General features: G+C 48.1%; 1 protein-coding gene across 1 annotated transcript; it reads right to left on the bottom strand.

The window, feature by feature from the left end:
* Window positions 1-6349: 6349 nt before the first annotated feature.
* LOC127489568 (heterogeneous nuclear ribonucleoprotein F) lies at window positions 6350-8714 on the bottom strand. Its single transcript, XM_051841148.3, has one exon. It carries the CDS (start codon window positions 8400-8402, stop codon window positions 7155-7157), a length of 1248 nt encoding a protein of 415 aa, XP_051697108.3. The 5' UTR covers window positions 8403-8714; the 3' UTR covers window positions 6350-7154.
* Window positions 8715-21474: the final 12760 nt, after the last annotated feature.

Here is a 21474-nt window from a genome sequence, read left to right as displayed (position 1 = left end):
ATACGTGTTGTCACTACTATGTGCTGCATAACAATGCTTGTGCCTGCCTTTACTGTTTCTGAAGAGACATTAAAATTTTTTATTTATTTGTTTTCACTTTACTTGAAAGATAGATCTTCCATCCACTGGTTCACTCCTCAAATGTATGCAACGGCCAGGGCTGGGCTGAGCCAAAACCCGGAGCCTGGAACCCAGTCTGAGCCTTCCATGGGGGTGGCAGGGGCCCAAGTACTTGAGCCATCATCTGCTGCCCCCCAGGACACCCAGATCTCGGACTTGAGTCAAGCACTTTGATTATGGGATGCAGGTGTCCTAAGAGGTGTCCTAACCTGTGAGTCCAAACGCTTGTCCCTAATGATACTCTTGACCTACATGGGTAACTTAAAAACTTAAAAAACAGACGCAAGATGCGGCTGTGGGGGGCAAAGTAACGATGCAGGGAGAGGGATTTACAGCCTTAACTTTTGTGTGCCCTCTGATTGGCGCACCCTCAATGGCCGTAGTGTTTCTTTCTAGCCAGCTGCTAACGTAGAGAGCAAGAGAAGGGCAAGCTGGCTGAGTGAGCTCTCCAAAGGATTCAGAGTGAATTGTGCTTGCATCTGCCATGTGTGGCTGTTGCACTTCAACTCCAGCGTTGCCTCCAGCTCACTGAGCTCCAGCCAAAAGAGAGAGGCAGTCACTCGCTATGCCCTGTTTTGTACAAAGCAGACTGCTTGCAAACTGACCCGTGATAAAGCACCTAGGAACCTACTGGCTCCCAAGGCTGCTGGCAAGAGTGCACCCTCTAGTGGAAGGGAGACGGAACCTCATTTCAGGGCTGGTATTGTGGCACTCCATGAAACTAGATGTGATCAGAAGCCCACTGGGGGCTTAAGTCACCACTTGGGATGCCCACATCCTGTATCAAAGTGTCTAGGTTCAAGTCCAACCTCCACTTCTGATCTAGCTTCCTGCTAATGTGCTTGGGAAAGTAGCAGATGATAGCCCAAGTGCTTGAGTCCCTGCCCCCCACATGGGAGACCTGGATGGAGTTCTGGGTCCCTGCCTTCATCCTGGCCCAGCCCCAGCCATTGGGGACATTTGAGGAATAAATCAGCAGATGGAAAACCTCTCTCTTTTTCTGTTGCTCCGCTTTTCAAAATAAATAAATCTTTAAAAACAAAACAAAGGGCTCTATGAGTGCCCTAGCGCTCCAGAACTGTTACCATCCACTACAGCAAAAAAGGTGTTCTACAAAGACTGCAGAGTCCAACCGGAGCTAACGCCAAAGTAGCCTACCAAACTGACCCCATAAGACACAACTTTGGAAAAAGGCCTTCGGGCCACACACGCCAGATGTTAAAAAGTGGTAGAAACATGCCGGCGCCGCGGCTCACTAGGCTAATCCTCCGCCTAGCGGCGCCGGCACACCGGGTTCTAGTCCCGGTCGGGGCGCCGGATTCTGTCCCGGTTGCCCCTCTTCCAGGCCAGCCCTCTGCTGTGGCCCGGGAGTGCAGTGGAGGATGGCCCAGGTGCTTGGGCCCTGCACCCCATGGGAGACCAGGAAAAGCACCTGGCTCCTGGCTCCTGCCATCGGATCAGCGCGGTGCGCCGGCCGCAGCGCGCCGGCCGCGGCGGCCATTGGAGGGTGAACCAACGGCAAAGGAAGACCTTTCTCTCTGTCTCTCTCTCTCACTGTCCACTCTGCCTGTCAAAAAAAAAAAAAAAAAAAAAAAGTGGTAGAAACAATGATCTGCCAGCTGCAGGGAAATCAACAGGGGGCACAAGTGTGGACGTCCAGGCAGTGTGCTGTCCCCAAAGGAACACAGTGAAGCTTTAGTAGAGACTATGAAGACGAGACTGTGAAAGGCCTGATAAAACAGAATGACTATGAGGATCCTTAAGGAGATGCAAGAGACTCCAGATGGTTAAGTGAAATTAGGGAATGAATGCATAACGGCATTGACAGATCTGGAAGAGGAGCCAAACAAATCTGAGAAATGGAGAACTCAAAACGTCCAGTAAAAAACTGCAGTTGAGGAACTGGTGGTGCACTACAGCAGTTAAGTCATTACCTGTGACATGGCCGTCCCATAGGAGTCCCTTCTGGTCCGCGTGGGATCCAGCTTCCTGCCAATGCACCTGAGAAAGCAGTGGAAGATGGCTCAGGTTCTTGGGCCCGTTACTCATGTGGGAGATCTGGGTGGAATGCCAGGCGCCTGGCTTTAGCTGGGCCTAGCCCTGGCTGTTGGGGCCATTTGGGGGAGCATAGCCAGTGAATGGAAGCTCGCTCTTGCTCTCTGTCACATTGCCTTTCAAATAAATACTTTTTTTTTTTTTTTTGACAGGCAGAGTGGACAGTGAGAGAGAGAGACAGAGAGAAAGGTCTTCCTTTGCCGTTGGTTCACCCTCCAATGGCCGCCGTGGCCAGCGCGCTGTGGCCGGCGTACCGCGCTGATCCGATGGCAGGAGCCAGGTGCTTCTCCTGGTCTCCCATGGGGTGCAGGGCCCAAGGATAAATACTCTTTTAAAGTACTGTCCTTCCTTACCATTTCTTTTTAAAGACTTACTTGTTTACTGAAACTTGCCAAGGAGCAGCCCAAGTTGAGAAGTGCTGATGTCGCAAGGGCTACAGACGGCTTCTGCTCACTTTGCTTTTGTCCTGTGGCACTGAGATGACCTGAGTTGGAGCGTGAGGGTGCTCCGTCCCCACCATGCGAGAATGAGCTATGATCTGGGAAGTGGATAGCACAGCACCTTTACAAAGTTGCCTTGTCTGCTTTGCTTGGATGGTGGCCTCTGTGGCTCACACGGACGCGAGGTGAGAGTAGCGCACAGCCCTGAGTGGGAGCGCTGTAGTACCGAGAGCTTGGATTTGGGCGACACTTCATCTTAGAGGGGACCTCTGATAAAGTAGCCTTGCATTACAAACCCCAGCACCAGAGACAGGTCCCGGATGTTCATTGTCGCTCCAGATCTACTGATCATACTTCCACTGTCCCCGATCTGCTAGTTTGCTTCCCCTGAAGGGGAGCTGAGGTGGACCTACCATTCTCAGCACACGAGAAATTAGAATTTGACAACAGCAAGGGTTTCCTCATCCTGCAGTTTTCAGAGCTAGGGCCCTTCAGAGAAGGTCAGTAGGAAGAAGACTGGAGAATACGGAATGGGATTGCGCTCTCATTCCAAGTTTGGAGAGGTCCTATTGCCTGTCTTTGCTTTCCTGCCCCCCCCCCCCACTTGAATGTGTACCGGTGGCGCACGCACTCTGCTTGTGTCCAAATCCGTAGCCTACAGGGAAGCATGGGTCAGACCACCCTTTGCTGGTACTCTAAGTTCTGTTATGGAGGAAATGGGGGAAGACTTTAGCATTTAATATTTGAAAGGCAGAGTTACGGTGACAGAGGCGGAGAGAGAGAGAGAGATAGGGCTTCCATCCACTGGTTCACTCCCTAGATGGCCACAACAGCCAGAGCTGCATCAACCTGAAGCCAGGAACTTCTTCCAGGTCTCCCATGCGGGTGCAGGGGCCCAAGGACTTGGGCCACCCTCCACTGCTTTCCCAGGCCGTAGCAGAGAGCTGGACTGGAAAAGGAGCAGCCGGGACTAGAACCAGCACCCATATGAATGCACAGTGGCATAGTGTGTAAAGTGACCACCTGCAGTGCCAGCAACCTACATGGGGGTTGATTCAAGTCCCAGCTGCTCCAATTCCGATCCAGCTCTCTGCTCTGGCCTGGGAAAGCAGTGGAGGATGGCCCAAGTCCTTGGGTCCCTGCACCCACATTGGAGACCTGGAAGAAGCTCCTGGCTCCTGGCTTCAGATCGGCCCAGCTCTGGCCATTGTGGCCATTTGGGAAGTGAACCAGTATATGGAAGATGTCTCTCTCTTTCTCTGCCTCTCTGTAACTCTGCCTTTCAAATAAATAAATAAATCTCTTAAAAAAAAAAAAAACACCTTTGAAAGCCACTAATACAATCAGCGTGGAAGGGCTGCAGCATCACACATTCTCCTGGTTCCTGTATTTGGGATGGTTGAGGTAGAAGGATATTCATTACTAACTTGAAGCTTATGGTGACATAAATTAGCCCTTGGCTTTCTTTTCTATTATTGAGGCTGTACTGTTATTTATCTGGCATTTCTAGCTTCATTGCGCACAAGGGCTCCTAATGTGCAAACAGCAAAGATGCCAAGGATCTGGATGTGCCTTGGTTGGCTTGGAGCCCATGTGTCAGTTTCTTCTTGTCCACTAGGTGGAACTAGGAGGAGCTAATGTTGGCAAGGTGCCCGGCCCCTAGACTGCAACTTGTTTTCCGAGTAGCCGACAGGTTTTTTCTGCTTCACAATCTCTCTTTAAGCTCCCAAGCATTGGAGAAGAGGGTATCGAGATCTCTCTTTCCTCCCTAAATAGACTGTAGGTGAAAAAAATTGAGGAAGCTAGAGAATCTGGCATCACGAGGGTACATTTGCATTCCAGTCTCCCCTGGGGAGTAAAAGACGGTGGTAGGGGCAGGTGTTGTGGTGCAGTGGCTTAAGCTGCCACTTTTGACACTCGCATCCCATACCAGAGTGCCTTGGATGGAGTCTCACCTTGGCTTCAGATGCAGCTTCCTGCTAAGGCACCTGGGAAGCAGCAGATGATGGCTCAAGTGTTTGGGTCCCTGCTACCCACATGGTAGCCCTTGATTGAGTTCTGTGCCCTTGGCTTCAGCCAGACACAGTATCAGAGTATGCTTTCTCTCTTCCATCCACTGGTTCACTCCCCAAATGGCTACAACAGCTAGGACTGGGCCAGGCTAAAGCCAGAATCCAGGAACTCCATCTAGGTTCCCTCCCATGTGGGTGGCAAGGTCTTAAGAATTTGGGCCATCTTCCACTGTTTTCCCATGTAGCTGGATCAGAAGTAGAGCAGCAGGGAACTGAACTGGTGCTCCGATATGGGATGGCAGTGTTGCAGGTGTCAGCTCAGTCTGCTGTGCCACAATGCCAGCCCCAAGGGAGAGGAAGTGTTAAAGGATCCCTTCCTTGGGGCTAAGGTTTGAATGCGTCCACAAAGCTGTGTGTTGGAAATTTAATCTCCAATACAACAGCGTTGAGCGTGGGATGTTTCAGAGGTGGCCAGGTCTTGCAGTGTTGACCTTTCAGAAGGGAAAGCCACCGCTGGGGAAGTGGGTTACTTATCAAAATGTGGGTGCCGCTTCTTGCACACATGCTCTCTTGTCTCTCCTCTTTCTACCTGGGGATGAAACAGCACAAAGAAATGCACCAAACACCAACCCCTTGACCTTGGACTTTTGAGGCTTCAGAACATTAAGAAGCAAATTTCTTTTCTTTATAAATTACCTGGTCTAGATGTCCTGGCTCCACTGCTGACTCCAGCTTTCTGCTAATGCACACCCTGGAGGCAGCTGGTTTTGGCTTAAGTACTTGGGTTCCTGCCACCCACATGGGACTTGTAGATTGGACTTTGAGCTTCTGGCTTCAGCTTGACCCATCCTCAACTGTTGCAGGCATTTGGGGAGTGAACCAGCGGATAGAAGATCATTCTCTCTTTCTCCGACTTTCAATAAATAAAAAAAATTAAAAACACCCAATCTTTATTTAACAATGTGTATACAATAAAAATTAAAAAAAAACCCTATCAGCCAGTCATGTCTCTAAAACTTGCCTATCAGTTAAAATTTAAACACCTAAGAATAATTGTGTGTTAATTACAGAGTTCAACCAATGGTACTAGAACAAAAAAAATACTAAAATGGATAAAGTATTACATTGTACATCAACCATCAGGACAAGAGCTGATCAAGTCACTGTTTCTCATAGTGTCCATTTCACTTCAACAAGTTTCCCCTTTGGTGCTCAGTTAGTTGTCGCCAATCAGGGAGAACATATGATATTTGTCCCTTTGGGACTGGCTTAATTCACTCAGCATGATGTTTTCCAAATTCCTCCATCTTGTTGCAAATGACCAAGTTTCGTTGTTTTTGACTGCTGTATAGTATTCGATAGAGTACATGTCCCATAATTTCTTTATCCAGTCTACTGTTGATGGGCATTTGGGTTGGTTCCAGGTCTTAGCTATTGTGAATTGAGCTGCAATAAACATTAATGTGCAGACAGCTTGTTTGTTTGCCAATTTCATTTCCTTTGGGTAAATTCCAAGGAGTGGTATGGCTGGGTTGAATGGTAGGGTTATATTCAGATTTCTGAGGAATCTCCAGACTGACTTACATAGTGGCTTAACCAGTTTGCATTCCCACCAACAGTGGGTTAGTGTCCCTTTTTCCCCACATCCTCTCCAGCATCTATTGTTGGTAGATTTCTGAATGTGAGCCATTCTAACTGGGGTGAGGTGGAACCTCATTGTGGTTTTTTTTTTTTTTTTTTTAATCTTTTATTAGACTTTTATTTTAGCCTCATTGTAAGAATATAAGGGAGATCATAGATTTACTAAATTTAAATTCACACCAAAATACATTACGATTAAAATGAATTCCTTTCAACCACCCAGTTTTGCCACCTTTTTTGCTTAGCAGATAATCTGTGCCAGTCATTGTGAAAAAGTCTTTATTTTAAGAAAAAAATTTAGTTAACAAAAAATTTAACAAGTTTCACTTAGCAAAATACACCCCAAAGGAAATCACAGTACAAAGAAAGTTTTAAGTCAAGGCCTCACCAATTCCTACAGTATTAGTATTGTGTCTCAATTCTCAAAACTAACTTTTAAAAAGCTTAAACTTAACCTAAAAGATTTAAATGAAAATAGAAACTAGAATGAACAAACATGAGAAATGTTTCTCTTTGAATTAGGGATCTAGCACCTTTGAGTTTTCCAAAAAAGTACATCTCCCCAAGGTGTTCACTGTGGTGTGGTGTAAAAGATCCACAATTTAACATACTTAAACTACTTTAACTCAGATAACATCACTCGGAAGGATACTACTAAAATGTTAATCGAGAAAAGCGGAAAATAGTTTTAGTTTACTCAATATCACATGCTAGAAGAAAAGTTTGCATGAGAAAACACTGAAGAGGTAATTTTTTAATCCAGATTTCACAAACTCATGGTGCAAAATGGGTCCCACAGCTTCCTCTAGGGTAATAACTGCTTTTTCACTGCTTGCTGGCTGCCTCTGAAAATTTGATTGAAATTAACTCAAATGCTTCTACAAAACTAATCATATCCACCCATGCTGTTCTGACCACTATAGCCAGCGCCATAACAACCGCTCACTGACTGGCTCTCCAGGCCACTGTAGGTGGCCTGAGCCGCGGACACCCCCATGCCCTGCATCACCTGGCTGCTGTAGGCCCCGTTGCTGGCCCCTGTGGTGGAATTCAAGAAGAGTTCTATGTATCTGTGCTGCATATTGGCCCTATCTTTTGACATCGCTGCCACAGCTTCTTCATGGGTGGCAAACTCCACATCAGCTTCGCCCGTCACTCTTCCATCTGGGCCGATCTCAATATGCACTCTCACCGGGTTAAGTGGAGAGAAGAAGTTGTAGATGTCGTTCTCGGTCGCTTTGTATGGCAGCCCTCTCATGTGGACGCAGTGGCCGGTGGTGCTCTGCACTGCGAACTCGCTGTCTCCGTATCTGTGGTCGTACATTCCTGAGAGGCAGTAGCTGAGGTCTCTTCCGAACAGATCAGTGGTGAAGCCGTAGCCATCGCTGAGGCCACTGTACTCCTCATAGCCCCCGTAGCCAGCGCTGTAGGCGCCAGGCCGCATTCTCTCCAAGCCTGCCTGCTTCACAATGCCAATATACCTCCGGGCTGTGCCAGGCCTGTCATAGGGCCCGGGTCGCTGAACAGACATGAACTTCAGAGGAGGATCTGAGTATGACCTCACTTCTTCCTGACTGCTCTTAAATACCTCAATATATCTGTGCCCTATTCTCTCCTTGTGCTTCCCTAGCGCCTTCTCTGCTAGCTCCTGAGAGGCAAACTGCACGAAGGCCTCCCCTGTAATCTTGCCCTCGGGGTCCACAGGCAAAGTGATCCCGTTTGGCACGATTTCCAACCCTGAGAAAAACTGAACAATTTCTTCCTTTGTGCATCCAAACGGGAGTCCTCGAAGCCGCACGAAGCCATCATTAGCGGTGTCAGCGCTGTTTGGACCGCTGTGCTTCAACACCCAATCCATCTCGGTTCTGTGAGACTTGAACACCTCAATGTACCGGTGCCCCATGCTTTCCCTGTCTTTTTTCAGGGCCATTTTGACATCATCTTCTGATTCAAGTTCGACAAATGCCTCACCACTCTGCCTGCCTTCTCTAGTGTAGATAAAATGAACGCCTGCGGCCCCATCATGAATCGTGCAGTCGGACAGGAAGTTCTGCACGTCCTCAATAGAGCAGGACCAGGGCAGGCCACGGAGCTTGACCACAAAGCCTTCACCTCCCTCGGGACCCAGCATCATGGACACTTGACAGGGTAGATGTCAGACAAACTTGGGTGCAAGTTGTCTTTTTATGGCTTAGAGTATCGCCAAGGATACCTTCAGTAGGAGACACCTCTGGTAGGTAACCAACTGTCCACTGAGGAGAGCTGGCCTGGTTTCTATTTGCATTCAGCAAGAGCGGCTTCCAGCGAAGGACCCCAGATCCCACCCGAGCTTAGACGCGCAGAGGGCTCCAGGCAAACTCCAGGTGCATCTTTTTGTTCTTAACCTTCTTCAGGAAGACGCGGCGCAATCCTGCTTCCACGACGGAGCCGGAAGGACGCCTCATTGTGGTTTTGATTTGCATTTCCCTGATTGCTAGTGATCTTGAACATTTTTTCATGTGTCTGTTGGCCATTTGGATTTCCTCTTTTGAAAAATGTCTATTGAGGTCCTTGGCCCATTTCTTAAGTGGGTTGTTTGTTTTGATGTTGTGGAGTTTCTTGATTTCTTTGTAGATTCTGGTTATCAACCCTTTATCTGTTGCATAGTTTGAAAATGTATTTTCCCATTCTGTCGGTTGTCTCTTCACTTTCCTGACTGTTTCTTTTGCAGTACAGAAACTTCTCAATTTGATGCAATCCCAAACGTTAATTTTGGCTTTGACTGCCTGTGCTTCTGGGGTGTTTTCCAAGAAGTCATTGCCGGTACCTATATCTTGCAGGGTTTCTCCAATGCTCTCTAATAATTTGATGGTGTCAGGTCGTAGATTTAAGTCTTTAATCCATGTTGAGTGAATTTTTGTGTAAGGTGAAAGGTAGGGGTCTTGTTTCATGATTCTGCATGTGGAAATCCAATTTTCCCAGCACCATTTATTGAATAGACTGTCCTTACTCCAGGGATTGGTTTTGGATCCTTGATCAAATACGAGTTGGCTATAGATGTTTGGATTGATTTCTGGTGTTTCAATTCTGTTCCATTGGTCTATCCATCTGTTTCTGTACCAGTACCATGCTGTTTTGATTACAACTGCCCTGTAGTATGTCCCGAAATCTGGTATTGTGATGCCTCCAGCTTTGTTTTTGTTGTACAAGATTTCTTTAGCTATTCGAGGTCTCCTGTGTCTCCATATAAATTTCAGCACCATTTTTTCCAGATCTGAGAAGAAGGTCTTCGGTATCTTGATTGGTATTGCATTGAATCTATAAATTGCTTTTGGGAGAATGGACATTTTGATGATATTGATTCTTCCAATCCATGAGCATGGAAGATTTTTCCATTTCTTGGTATCCTCTTCTATTTCTTTCTTTAAGGTTTTGTAATTTTCATCGTAGAGATCTTTAACGTCCTTGGTTAAGTTTATTCCAAGGTATTTGATTGTTTTTGTAGCTATTGTGAATGGGATTGATCTTAGAAGTTCTTTCTCAGCCATGGCATTGTCTGTGTATACAAAGGCTGTTGGAATTCCCTGTTAGGAATTTGGAAAACATTATGTTGAGTGAAATAAGCCAATCCCAAAGGGACAAATACCACTTGTTCTCCTTGATAGGTGACAACTAACTGAGCACCAAAAAGGAAACCTGTTAAAGTGAAATGAACACTATGAGAAACGGTGACTTGATCAGCCCTCACCCTGACTGTTGATGAGCAGCTTAATATGTTATCCCTCTTAGTATTTTTTTGTTTGTTCTACTTAATACTTTTGGTTGAATACTGTAATCAATACACAATTCTTCTTAAGTGCTGAAACTTAACTGAAAAGTGATCACTGTTAAATATAAGAGTGGGAATAAGAGAGGGAAGAGATGTGCAATTCAGGACATGCTCAAGCTGACTTACCTCAAACGGTAGAGTTAGAAACATACCAGGGGATTCAAATTCAATCCCATCGACGTGGCATGTACCAATGCCATCTCACTAGTCCCAGTGATCAATTTCTGTTCACAATTGATCATAATGATAGGACTAAGAACCAAAGGGATCACATAAACAAGAATAGTGTCTGCAAATACTAGCTGATAGAATAAAAAAGGGAGAGAATGATCCAACATGGGAAGTGAGATACACAGCAGACCCATAGAATGGCAAATGTCCTAAACAGCACTCTGGCCTCATAATCAGCCCTTAAGGCATGCGGATCCGGCTGAAATGCCCATGAGAATATTTCAGGCATGGAAAGCCAAGACACTCTGGGGGAAAAAAAAAACCTAAATGAAAGATCTCCACGAGTGAGATCCCAGTGGAAAGAATGGGTCATCAAAGAAGGAGGTACCTTTCTCTGAAGGGAGGATAGAACTTCCACTTTGATCATGGCCTTGTCTAAATATGATCAGATTCAGTGAACTCAGGGGGCTTCCATAGCCTTGGCAGCTCATGACAAGAGCCTAGGTTGATTACTGATGCCATAAACAAGAGTGTCAATTTGTTAAGTCAACAACAGGAGTCACTGTGCACTTACTCCTCATGTAGGATCTTTGTCCTTAGTGTGCTGTACATTGAGATTTAATGCTATAACTAGTACTCAAACAGTATTTTTCACTTTATGTTTCTGTGTGGGAGCAAACTGTTGAAATCTTTACTTAATGTATGCTAAACTGATCTTCTGTATACAAAGAGAATCGAAAATGAATCTTGATGTGAATGGAAGGGGAGGGTGAGGGAAAGGGGAGGGTTGCGGGTTGGAGGGACGTTATTGGGGGGAAGCCATTGTAATCCATATTCTGTACTTTGGAAATTTATATTCATTAAATAAAAGTTAAAAAAAAAAACTTGCCTATCAGAAATCTGGAGTTAGCGCTGTGGCGTAGCAGGTAAAGCCACCGCCTGCACTGCCGGCATCCTGTATGGGCACCGGTTCAAGACCCAGCTGCTCTACTTCCAATCCAGCTCTCTGCTATGGCCTGGGAAAGCAGTAGAAGATGGCCCAAGACCTTGGACCCCTGCACCTATGTGGAAGACCCAAAAGAGGCAACTGGCTCCTGGCTTCAGATACGTTCAGCTCTAGCCACTGAGGCCATCTAGGGGGTGAACTAGCAGACGGAAGACCTCTCTCGCTCTCTGCCTGTTTATAACTCTGCCTTTCAAATAAATACATCTTAAATAAAATAAATCTTCTATTTGGGTGTTGGTGCTTCAAATCCAACTTGTCTAATTCCAAGTACTGAAAGAAGCCTGAGGCTATGGATTTTTTTAAGTACTTCTCAATATGATTTTTAAAAGACTTATTTATTTATTTGAAATGCATTTATTTATTTGAAATTACAAAGAGAGAGAGAGGGAGGGAGAGAGAAAGAGAATCTTCCACCCACTGGTTCACTCCCCAAATGGCTGCAGTGGCTGGAGCCAGGCCGATCAGAAGCCAGGAGCCAGGAGCTTCTTCTGGGTCTCCCGTGTGGGTGCGGGGGTCCGAGCATTTGGACCACCCTCCGATGCCTTCCCGGGCACACTAGCAGGAAGCTGGATCATAAGTGTAGTAGCTGGGACTCAAGCCGGTGCCCACATGAAATGCTGGTGCCATAGGTGGCGGCTTTTTCCACTATGCCACAGCGCTAGCCTGAAAGCTGTGGATTTTTATAGTATCATATATCTTGGGTATCTTGATTACTTCTTGTCTGGATGACTGCAAAATCTCATTCACTGGTCTCCAAATTAGATCTGTCTACACTATTCATTTTCCCAGCATATTCTCAACATTTTTATCTTAACCGGGTTGCCTGCCTAGGGCCCCATGTGGATAGTATCACTTGGCTGAAGAATGATTTCCCTTTGATCTACCCAGTGGAGACCAAAGCCTGCCGGTGAGTAATCCACACACGTATTCTGGTTCTGAAATCACTCTTTCAACTTTATACCCTGTTCTCTTCTTTTTTCAGTCCCAGGCACTTCAGCAACTGTGGGTTACAGTGCAGACATGGCCAAGTCCAAGAACTACACCAAACAGGCCGGCACTGCCATAGTTCAATAGGCTAATCCTCCGCCTGCGGCACCGGCGCCCCAGGTTCTAGTCCTGGTCGGGGCGCTGGATTCTGTCCCAGTTGCCCCTCTTCCAGGCCAGCTCTCTGCTGTGGCCTGGGAGTGCAGCAGAGGATGGCCCAAGTACTTGGGCTCTGCACCCCATGGGAGACTAGGAGAAGCACCTGGCTCCTGCCTTCGGATCAGCGCGGTGCGCCGGCCCCGGCCATTGCGGGGTGAACCAACGGCAAAAGGAAGACCTTTCTCTCTGTCTCTCTCTCACGGTCCACTCTGCCTGTCAAAAACAAAAACAAAAACAAACAAAAAAAACCACAAAACTACACCATACACAACCAGTCCCAGAAATGGCACAGGAATGGCACCAGGAAACGCCAGTCACAAAGATATGAATCTATTAAAGGGGTGGACCCTGGGTTCCTGAGGGACATGTGTTTGCCAAGAAGCACACGAGAAGAGCCCAAACAAGATGCAGGCCAACAAGGCCGAGGCTGTGAGTGCCTGTGCAGAAGCTATCATGGCCCTTGTCAAGCCTAAGGAAGCTGAGCCCACGGCCCCGAAGGCTGTCAGCCGCGAGCTCCATCGACTTGCCTACATCACCCACCCCAAGCCTGCCACCCCAAGCCTGGGACACGTGCATGTGCCTGCATTGCCAGGAGTCTTAGGCTGTCCCCGCCAAAGACCAAGGCAAAGGCCAAGACCAAGGCTCAAATCAAGCCCTAGGCCCAGGCTGTACCTGCAGCCCCAGTTCCGGCTCAGGCTCCTCCTAGAGGTGCCCAGCCCCCCTATGATAGCCCTGTAGTAACAGCCTTTGCCGGCGAATGCAAGGGCAGAAGGCCTGGTGACTCCCAGGCTGCTGTGTGCATGGGGCTAGTGTCCTTCTGTGCTGTTTGTACAAATAAACCTGAGACAGGGTTTAAAAAAAAAAAAACACTTTATACTGTGTGAGTCCATTAAATACCTTTCTTTTTTAAAATTTGAGAGGCAGCGGGTTGGAGAGGGGGATCCTCCATCCACTGGCTCACTCCCCAAGTATCTGTAATGGCCAAGACTAGGGATACAAGAACTTAATCCTACATTAAATAAAAGGTTTCTTTGGAAAAAAAAAAAAAAAAAAAAAACTTAATCCTGGTCTCCCATATGGGTGGCAGGGACCCAAGTACTTGAGCCATCATCTGCCGCCCCCCAGGGTATGCAGTAGCAGGAACAGCAGGAAGCTTGATCCCTTGCACTCACACAGGTGCAGGCATCCTGTGAGGTAGCTTCACCTGTGGTGACACTACGCTCAGCCCAAGACTCAATTATCTTTTAGGTAATTTTTTAAAAGAAGCAGAGCTACAGACAAAGAGAGAGAGGGTGGGGAGGTCTTCCGTTTGCTGATTCACTCCCCAAATGGCTGCAATGGCTGGAACTGGGTCAGTCCGAAGCCAGGAGGCAGGAGCTTCCTCTGTGTCTCCCACATGGCTGCAGGGGCCCAAGGACCTGGGCCATCTTCTACCGCTTTCCTAGGCCATAGCAGGGAGCTGGATTGGAAGTGGAGCAGCGGGGACTCGAACTGGCGCCCATATGGGATGCCGGCGCTGCAGACTGAGACTTAAGTTGCTTTGCCTCAGTGCTGGTCCCCTAGATAATTTTTAAACATCTTTTACATTTATCCATATGTTATTTCTGTGCTTTTATTTATTTATTTATTTGACAGGCAGAGTGGACAGTGAGAGGGAGAGACAGAGAGAAAGGTCTTCCTTTTGCCGTTGGTTCACCCTCCAAGGGCCGCCTCGGCCGGCGCACCGCGCTGATCCGATGGCAGGAGCCAGGTGCTTTTCCTGGTCTCCCATGGGGTGCAGGGCCCAAGCACTTGGGCCATCCTCCACTGCACTCCCAGGCCACAGCAGAGAGCTGGCCTGGAAGAGGGGCAACTGGGACAGAATCCGGCACCCCGACTGGGACTAGAACCCGGTGTGCCGGCACCACAAGGCAGAGGATTAACCTAGTGAGCCGTGGCGCCGGCCATTTCTGTTCTCTTTATTCTTTTTAAAACAATATTTATTTTGTTTATTTGAAAGGCAGAGTTACAGAGAGAGAGGGCGAGAGAGAGTTTCCATCTGCTGGTTCACTCCCCAAATGACTGCAACAACCAGGGCTGGGCCAGGCTGAAGTCAGGAGCCAGTAACTCCACGTGGTCTCCCATGTGGGTAGCAGAAGCCCAAGAACTCAGGTGATTTTCTGCTGCCTTCCCAGTGCATTAGCAGAGAGCTGGATCCAAAGTGGAGCAGCTGGGATTCGACCTGATTCCCTGATATGGGACGTGGGTGTTGAAAGCTAACCCACTAGGCCACAGCACGTGGCTCTCAAATATTCTTTCTGTCCCCCTCTTTTCCAGTACTTCAAATTACATGTACAATAGTGTGGTATTTTTATTTATTTGAAAGTCAGAATTACAAAGAGAGAGAGAGAGAGAGAGAGAGAGAGATCTTCCATCTGCTGGTTCACTTACCAGATGGCCACAGCCATCTGCTGGGCCAGATGGAAGCCAAGAGCTTCTTCCAGTTCTCCCACTGGGTGCAGGGGCCCGAACACTTGGGCCATCTTCTACTGCTTTCCCAGGCCATAGCAGAAAGCTGGATCGGAAGAGGAGCAGCTGGGACTGAACTGGCGCCCATGTGGGCTGCTGACGCTTCAGACCAGGGCGTTAACCCGCTGCGCTTACAGCGCTGGCCGCAGATCATATTATATTTCATCAGTGGCATCTTTGGGACATTAAAAATGTTACTTTCCTTCACTATAAAAAATTGAAATTGTAAAACTTGGTCTTTAACATTGTTAGAGGAAGTAAATAAGATAATGAATTTGAAGAGTTTTTGAGACCTTTCTTAAAATTTATTATTACTATTGTCAATGTTTATTTACTTTTATCTACTTGAAATATATATCTCTATATACATATATATGTATATGTATATATGTGTGTGTGTGTGTGTGTGTATATATATATATATATATATACACATAGAGAGAGAGAGAGAGAGAGAGAGAGAGAGAGGGACTCATCCAAATGCCCACAACAGCAGGGCTGGGGGCTGGGGCAAACCAGGAGTCCAAGCCATCATCTGCTGTCTCCTAGACTGCTGTAACAGGCAGCTGGATCAGAAGTGAAGGCGCTAGGACCTGAACTGGTTTTCCAGCATGTGATGCAGGCCTCCCAAGTGGCAGCTTAATCAGCTCTGCCACAATGCCTGCCCCTAAAGTGAATTATTATTAATAAAGTTTTTTTTAAAGATTTAGTTATTTATTTGAAAGGCAGTGTTAGGGAGAGACAGAGACAGAGACAGAGGCAGAGAGAGAGAGGAGAGAGAGAGAGAGAGAGAGAGATTGGTCTTCCATCCACTGGTTCACTCCTGACGTGGCTGCAATACCAGAGCTGAATTGATCTTCAGCCAGGAGCTTTTTCCGGTTCTCCCATGTGGGTACAGGGGTCCAAACACATGGGCATCTTCTACTGCTTTCCCAGGCCATAATAGAGAGCTGGATTAGATGTGGTAGAGCTGGGGGTTGAACCCGTGCCATTATGGGATGTTAGCACTGCAAGTGGCAGCTTTTTTTTTTTTTTTTTTTTGACAGGCAGAGTGGACAGTGAGAGAGAGAGACAGAGAGAAAGGTCTTCCTTTGCCGTTGGTTCACCCTCCAATGGCCGCCACGGCCGGCGCGCTGCGGCCGGCGCACCGCGCTGATCCGATGGCAGGAGCCAGGAGCCAGGTGCTTTTCCTGGTCTCCCATGGGGTGCAGGGCCCAAGCACCTGGGCCATCCTCCACTGCACTCCCTGGCCACAGCAGAGAGCTGGCCTGGAAGAGGGGCAACTGGGACAGAATCCGGCGCCCCGACCGGGACTAGAACCCGGTGTGCCGGCGCCGCTAGGCAGAGGATTAGCCTAGTGAGCCGCGGCGCCGGCCTGCAGGTGGCAGCTTTACCCACTATGCCACATCACTGGCCCCCAACATTTTTTAAAAAATAACTGTCTGTGTGTATCAGTTTTGCTCCAAATACAGGGTTTTGTTAAACTTCGTTTTAAATATTTGTCAAACAAATTGCTATGAATTACATACTACTACAGCGTTAAAGATTTTGTAACTATTTTAAAACCAACTTTATGTGAGTAAAGTTGGACATTTTTTTTGTTCAATTATTGTTTATAGCCCTTGCCTGCTTTCCTGCTGGACTTTGGACTTTTTATTTGCTAAACTTTTTTTTTTTTGACAGGCAGAGTGGACAGTGAGAGAGAGAGACAGAGAGAATGGTCTTCCTTTTTCCGTTGGTTCACCCTTCAATGGCCGCTGCGGCCGGCGCGCTATGCCAATCCGAAGCCAGGAGCCAGGTGCTTCTCCTGGTCTCCCATGGGGTGCAGGGTCCAAGCACTTGGGCCATCCTCTACTGCACTCCCGGGCCACAGCAGAGAGCTGGCCTGGAAGAGGGGCAACCGAGACAGAATCCGGCGCCCCAACCGGGGCTAGAATCTGGGGTGCCAGCGCCGCAGACGGAGGATTAGCCAAGTGAGCCGCGGTGCCAGCCTCGCTAAGCTTTTAATTTAGTGGAGTCACTAAGCCTTTGACTACAATATAAATTTCAAATATGCTATCTCAAAAATACATAAAATAGGAAGTTTTAAAAAATAGCAAAATCTGTTTTCTAAGTTCTGGAGGCCAGAAGTCCAAAATCAGTACCGCTGGAGAAAAAATCAATGTGTTGGCAAAGCTGCGCTCTCCCCCAGACGTGAGGGGAGAATCCAATCCACACCTCCCCAGCTTCAGAGGTTGCCAGCATTCCTGGGCCTGTCGCTATATCACCGCAGCCTCCACCTTTGTCCTCACATCATCCTCTCCTCTCTGTGTGTCTTACAAGGATGCACACGATGTGTTTATAGCTCATGCAGGTAACCCGGGATAACAGAATCTCAGGATCCTTAACCAAATCACACCTGCAAGACATTGCCCACCTCCTTTCTGTCACGCAGGCATCCTCCAGAGTTTCAGAGATGAGATCGTTTCATAGGGCGCAGTTTCCAGCCAAGCACGGCGTGGAAATTGGCAGCAGGGCCGTCTGCTTCTGCTTTTCCAGGTGCATTAGCAGGAAACTGGAACAGAAGTGGAGCACCCGGTACCCACTGTGCCACACAGTGTCCCCTGATACACGTGTTTTGAGGTCTTTGTCTAGAATATCTCCCAACAGATCTTTTTCTGGGACAGTTCTGTCTTCTGTTTCTTTGTATGTCTTCTGATTGTGTGTTGGAAACTAGATATTTGAATTTATAATGTGTTGCCTCTGAAAATCAAAATCTCCCCATTTCCCAGAGTTTGCTGTGTTTTGCTGGTGTTGTTTTGTTTTCTGGGTTTTTTGTTTGTTTGTTTGTTTGTTTAAAGATTTAGTTATTCATTTTAAAGTCAGAGTTACACAGAGAGAAACAGAGGCAGAGAGAGAGACAGAGAGGTCTTCCATCCACTGGTTCACTCCCCAGATGGCCACAACGGCCGGAGCTGTGCCGATCCAAAACCAGGAGCCAGGAGCTTCTTCCGTCTCCCATGTGGGTACAGGCGCCCAAGCACTTGGGCCATCTTCCGCTGCTTTCCCAGGCCATAGCAGAGAGCTGGATTGGAAGTGGAGCAGCCAGGGCTCGAACCAGCACTCATATGGGATGCCGGAACTGCTGGCAGCGACTTTACCGGCTATGCCACAGCACTGGCCCCTCTGGTGTTGTTTTGATTGTTGCAGGCTGTCTCTGTGCTGAGGGTATGCCTGCTGTGGCACAGTAGGTTGATCCTCCACCTGCAGCGCTGGCATCCCATATGGGTGCTGATTCTAGTCCCAGCTGCTCCTTTTCCAATCCAGCTCTCTGCTGTGGCCTAAGTGGGAAGTGGAGGATGGCCTGGGCACTTGGGCACCTGTATCTGCATGGGAGACCCGGAAGAAACTCCTGGCTTCAGATTGGCCCAGTCCTGGCAGTTGCAGCCATTTGGGGAGTGGACCAATGGATGGAGGATTTTTTTCTCTGTCTCTCCTTCTCACTGTCTGTGGCTCTACTTCTCAAATAAATAAATAAAATCTTTTTTTTTTTTTTTTTTTTTTGGACAGGCAGAGTTAGAGAGAGAGAGAGACAGAGAGAAATGTCTTCCTTTTTCCGTTGGTTCCCCCAAATGGCTGCCACGGACGGCGCGCTGTGCTGATTCGAAGCCAGGAGCCATGTGCTTCCTCCTGGTCTCCCATGGGGTGCAGGGCCCAAGCACCTGGGCCATCCTCCACTGCCTTCCCAGGCCACAGCAGAGAGCAGGACTGGAAGAGGGGCAACCGGGACAGAATCCAGCGCCCCGACCGGGACTTGAACCCGGAGTGCTGGTGCCGGAGGCGGAGGATTAGCCTATTGAGCCGCAACGCCGGCCAAATAAATAAAATCTTAAAAAAACAAAAACAACAACAACAAAAAAAAAAAAACAAAAAAAAACCTAAGGTCTTCTCAGGTCTTTTCTGAGCCTTTCTCTGGGCATGAACAGTTATTTTCTTTTTAAAAAAATTTTTTGAAAGGCAGAATGACACAGAGATCTTCCATCCACTGATTCACTCCCTAAATGGTCGTAACAGCCAGAGCTGCACCAGACAGAAGCCAGGAGCCAGGAACTCTAGCGGGGTTCCCCAGCGTGGGTGGCAGGGTGGAAGCAGAGCAGCTGGGATGCCACTGGCTTTCCAGTATGGGGTGTGGAGCTCGCCAGCGGCGGCCTCGCCCACTGCACACCAACACCTGACGCTGCACGATCACTTCCTGCTTTTCCCGGGCATCGGCACTTGTTTCTGAATGACTTAGTCTTTCACTTCTGGTGCTTACAGGAGAGAAGAGAAAAATGAAGGGAGGCCACAGGGTGCTGGCTCCTTCAATCCCCTGGCAGTCCCTTTCAACCCAAGGAGGAGGGGCTTGCAAGAGTGGAGAGAGGAGCCACAGCGGCCTCCTGCCTGTTGGTCTGCAGCTCTGTGCCTAGAAGCAGCACCGTGCAATCAGAGCACAAGGCCCTGATGTCTTGAGAACAGTTTCCTTGGCTCATGCAAGCTATGTGGAAGCTGCTCCAGGAACGGACATGCAGCTGCGTGCCAGGGCCTGAAAGGTGGAGGAGGGGTAGCTGCTACTTGCTAAGAGCTGAAATTGACTGGAAAGAATGGCAGTTTGCAATCCAAGCTTTCAGCAGCAAATCTCTGCTCTCCAGACTTCCAAGACAGTTACAGCTGCGGGACTTCCAGTGCAAGGAGGGAGGAGGGCGAGGAAGTGAGGAGGGAGACAAGTTCCCAGGACTTCCAACTCTGCCATCGCTGCCAGTCCTTACGTAACCCATAGGTGTAGGTGTAGTTCCTGCCCCCTGGTGACTTCCCTCTGAGGTCGTTTAGCCTGGATTGCTGCTCTCCAGGGCCTGCTGTGCGGGAGATACCCTGGGCCTTCCCCTTGCCATCATCCCGGAACGATCTTCCCCTGTCTCACACGTCCAGCACGGTTTCCTTGATCTCCATTCTTCCTCCTTGGCTTACATGTACCGAGGAAAGGCACATGGGAGGTGAACAGCATGTAAACTTGCGCTTCTGAAGGTATGTTTACTCCCGTCTCCCACATATTTTGGCTGGGTGTTGACTTGGAGGAGAATCAGTTCCTTCAGAATGTGGTGACACTGCGTCATTACTTCTGGCTTCATTGGTGTGTGGAGAAAACAGGTGTCCTCTAACTGGCAGTGCTTTGCATGTAACCTGCATCTTCTTTGTGAAAACTTTTGGGATCCTCGCTCTCTCTCTTTTAAAGATTTATTTACTTATTTATTTGAAAGGTAGAGTTACAGAGAGAGAGGGAGAGACACAGAGAGAAAGGTCTTCCATCTACTGGTTAACCCCCCACCCCCAAATGTCTGCAATATCCAGGAGCTTCATCCAGGTCTCCCTGTGGCTAGTAGGGGCCTAAGCAATTGGGTCATCTTCTGCCGCTTTTCCCAGGCCATTAGCAGGGAGCGGGATCGGAAGTGGAGCAGCCGGGACTTGAACCAGCACTCCTATGGAATGCTGGCATCACAGGCAGTGACTTTACCCACTACATCACACTGCCAACCCTGGGATCCACCCCTTTATTTGATAGTGGGATTGGTATATTTTAGTTTCTTTCTTTTTTTTTTTTCTGATTTATTTTTCTGGAGGCTTAGTAGACCTTTTTAATTTGGAGAGTAACAACATCCTTCAGTTCTGGGAAATTTTTTTAATTTTTTCTTTTTTTATTTGACAGAGTTAGACAGTGATAGAGAGAGAGAAATGTCTTCCTTCCATTGGTTCACCCCTCAGATGGTCGCTACGGCTGGAGCTATGCTGATCTGAAGCCAGGAGCCAGGTGCCTCCTCCTGGTCTCTCACTTGGATGCAGGGGCCCAAGTACTTGGGCCATCCTCCACTGCCTTCCCAGGCCACAGCAGAGAGCTGGCCTGGAAGAGGAGCAACCAGAACTAGAACCCGGCGCCCATATGGGATGCTGGCACCGCAGGCGGAGGATTAACTAATTGAGCCACGGCGCCGGCCCCCAGTTCTGGGAAATATTTTTGAAATGTACTTAATAGAGTCTTCTTTTTCCTCTGTTTTCCTTTTCTGACAGTGAATCTCTTCAATTGACACTTGACTTTTCTAGCTTTTCCACTCCTGTGACTATTCCTGATGAGACATGTGCTTCCTGGGAAAGTGGGCAAAGAAATGGCGTTACCATGCAGGGTTGTAAGAATTCCAGCTCACCTAAATTTCACTGTCCCCCTAGCTACCATATGTCACCCGTCTCTCATGTGGGTGGCAGGGACCCAATTACTTGAGCCATCACCTGCTGCCTCCCAGAGTGTTCATTGGTGGGAAGCTCATATTGTGAGCCAGAGCTAGGGATGGAACCCAGGCACTTCAATACAGGATGTGAGCATCTTTTTTTAAAATATATAATTATTTTTGAAAGGGTTACAGAGAAATAAGGAGAGAGAGAGAGAGAGAGCGAGCGAGTGAGCTTCCATTTGCTGGTTCACTCCCCAGATAGCTGCAGTGGCCAGGGCCAAACCAGACCAAAGCCAGGAGCTTCATCCAGGACTCCTACATGGGTGGCAGGGGC

This window comes from Oryctolagus cuniculus, chromosome 11 (assembly GCF_051225735.1).
Source record: "Oryctolagus cuniculus isolate XC-2025 breed Fujian yellow rabbit chromosome 11, ASM5122573v1, whole genome shotgun sequence".
NCBI lineage: Eukaryota > Metazoa > Chordata > Mammalia > Lagomorpha > Leporidae > Oryctolagus > Oryctolagus cuniculus.
The sequence above is the reverse complement of the archived record's forward strand: the minus strand, read 5'-3'. Positions and strand labels throughout refer to the sequence as shown.

What these genes read in the sequence shown, in the direction of transcription:
- LOC127489568 (XM_051841148.3), bottom strand. Translation starts at nt 8,402, where the DNA reads ATGATGCTGGGTCCCGAGGGAGGTGAAGGCTTTGTGGTCAAGCTCCGT.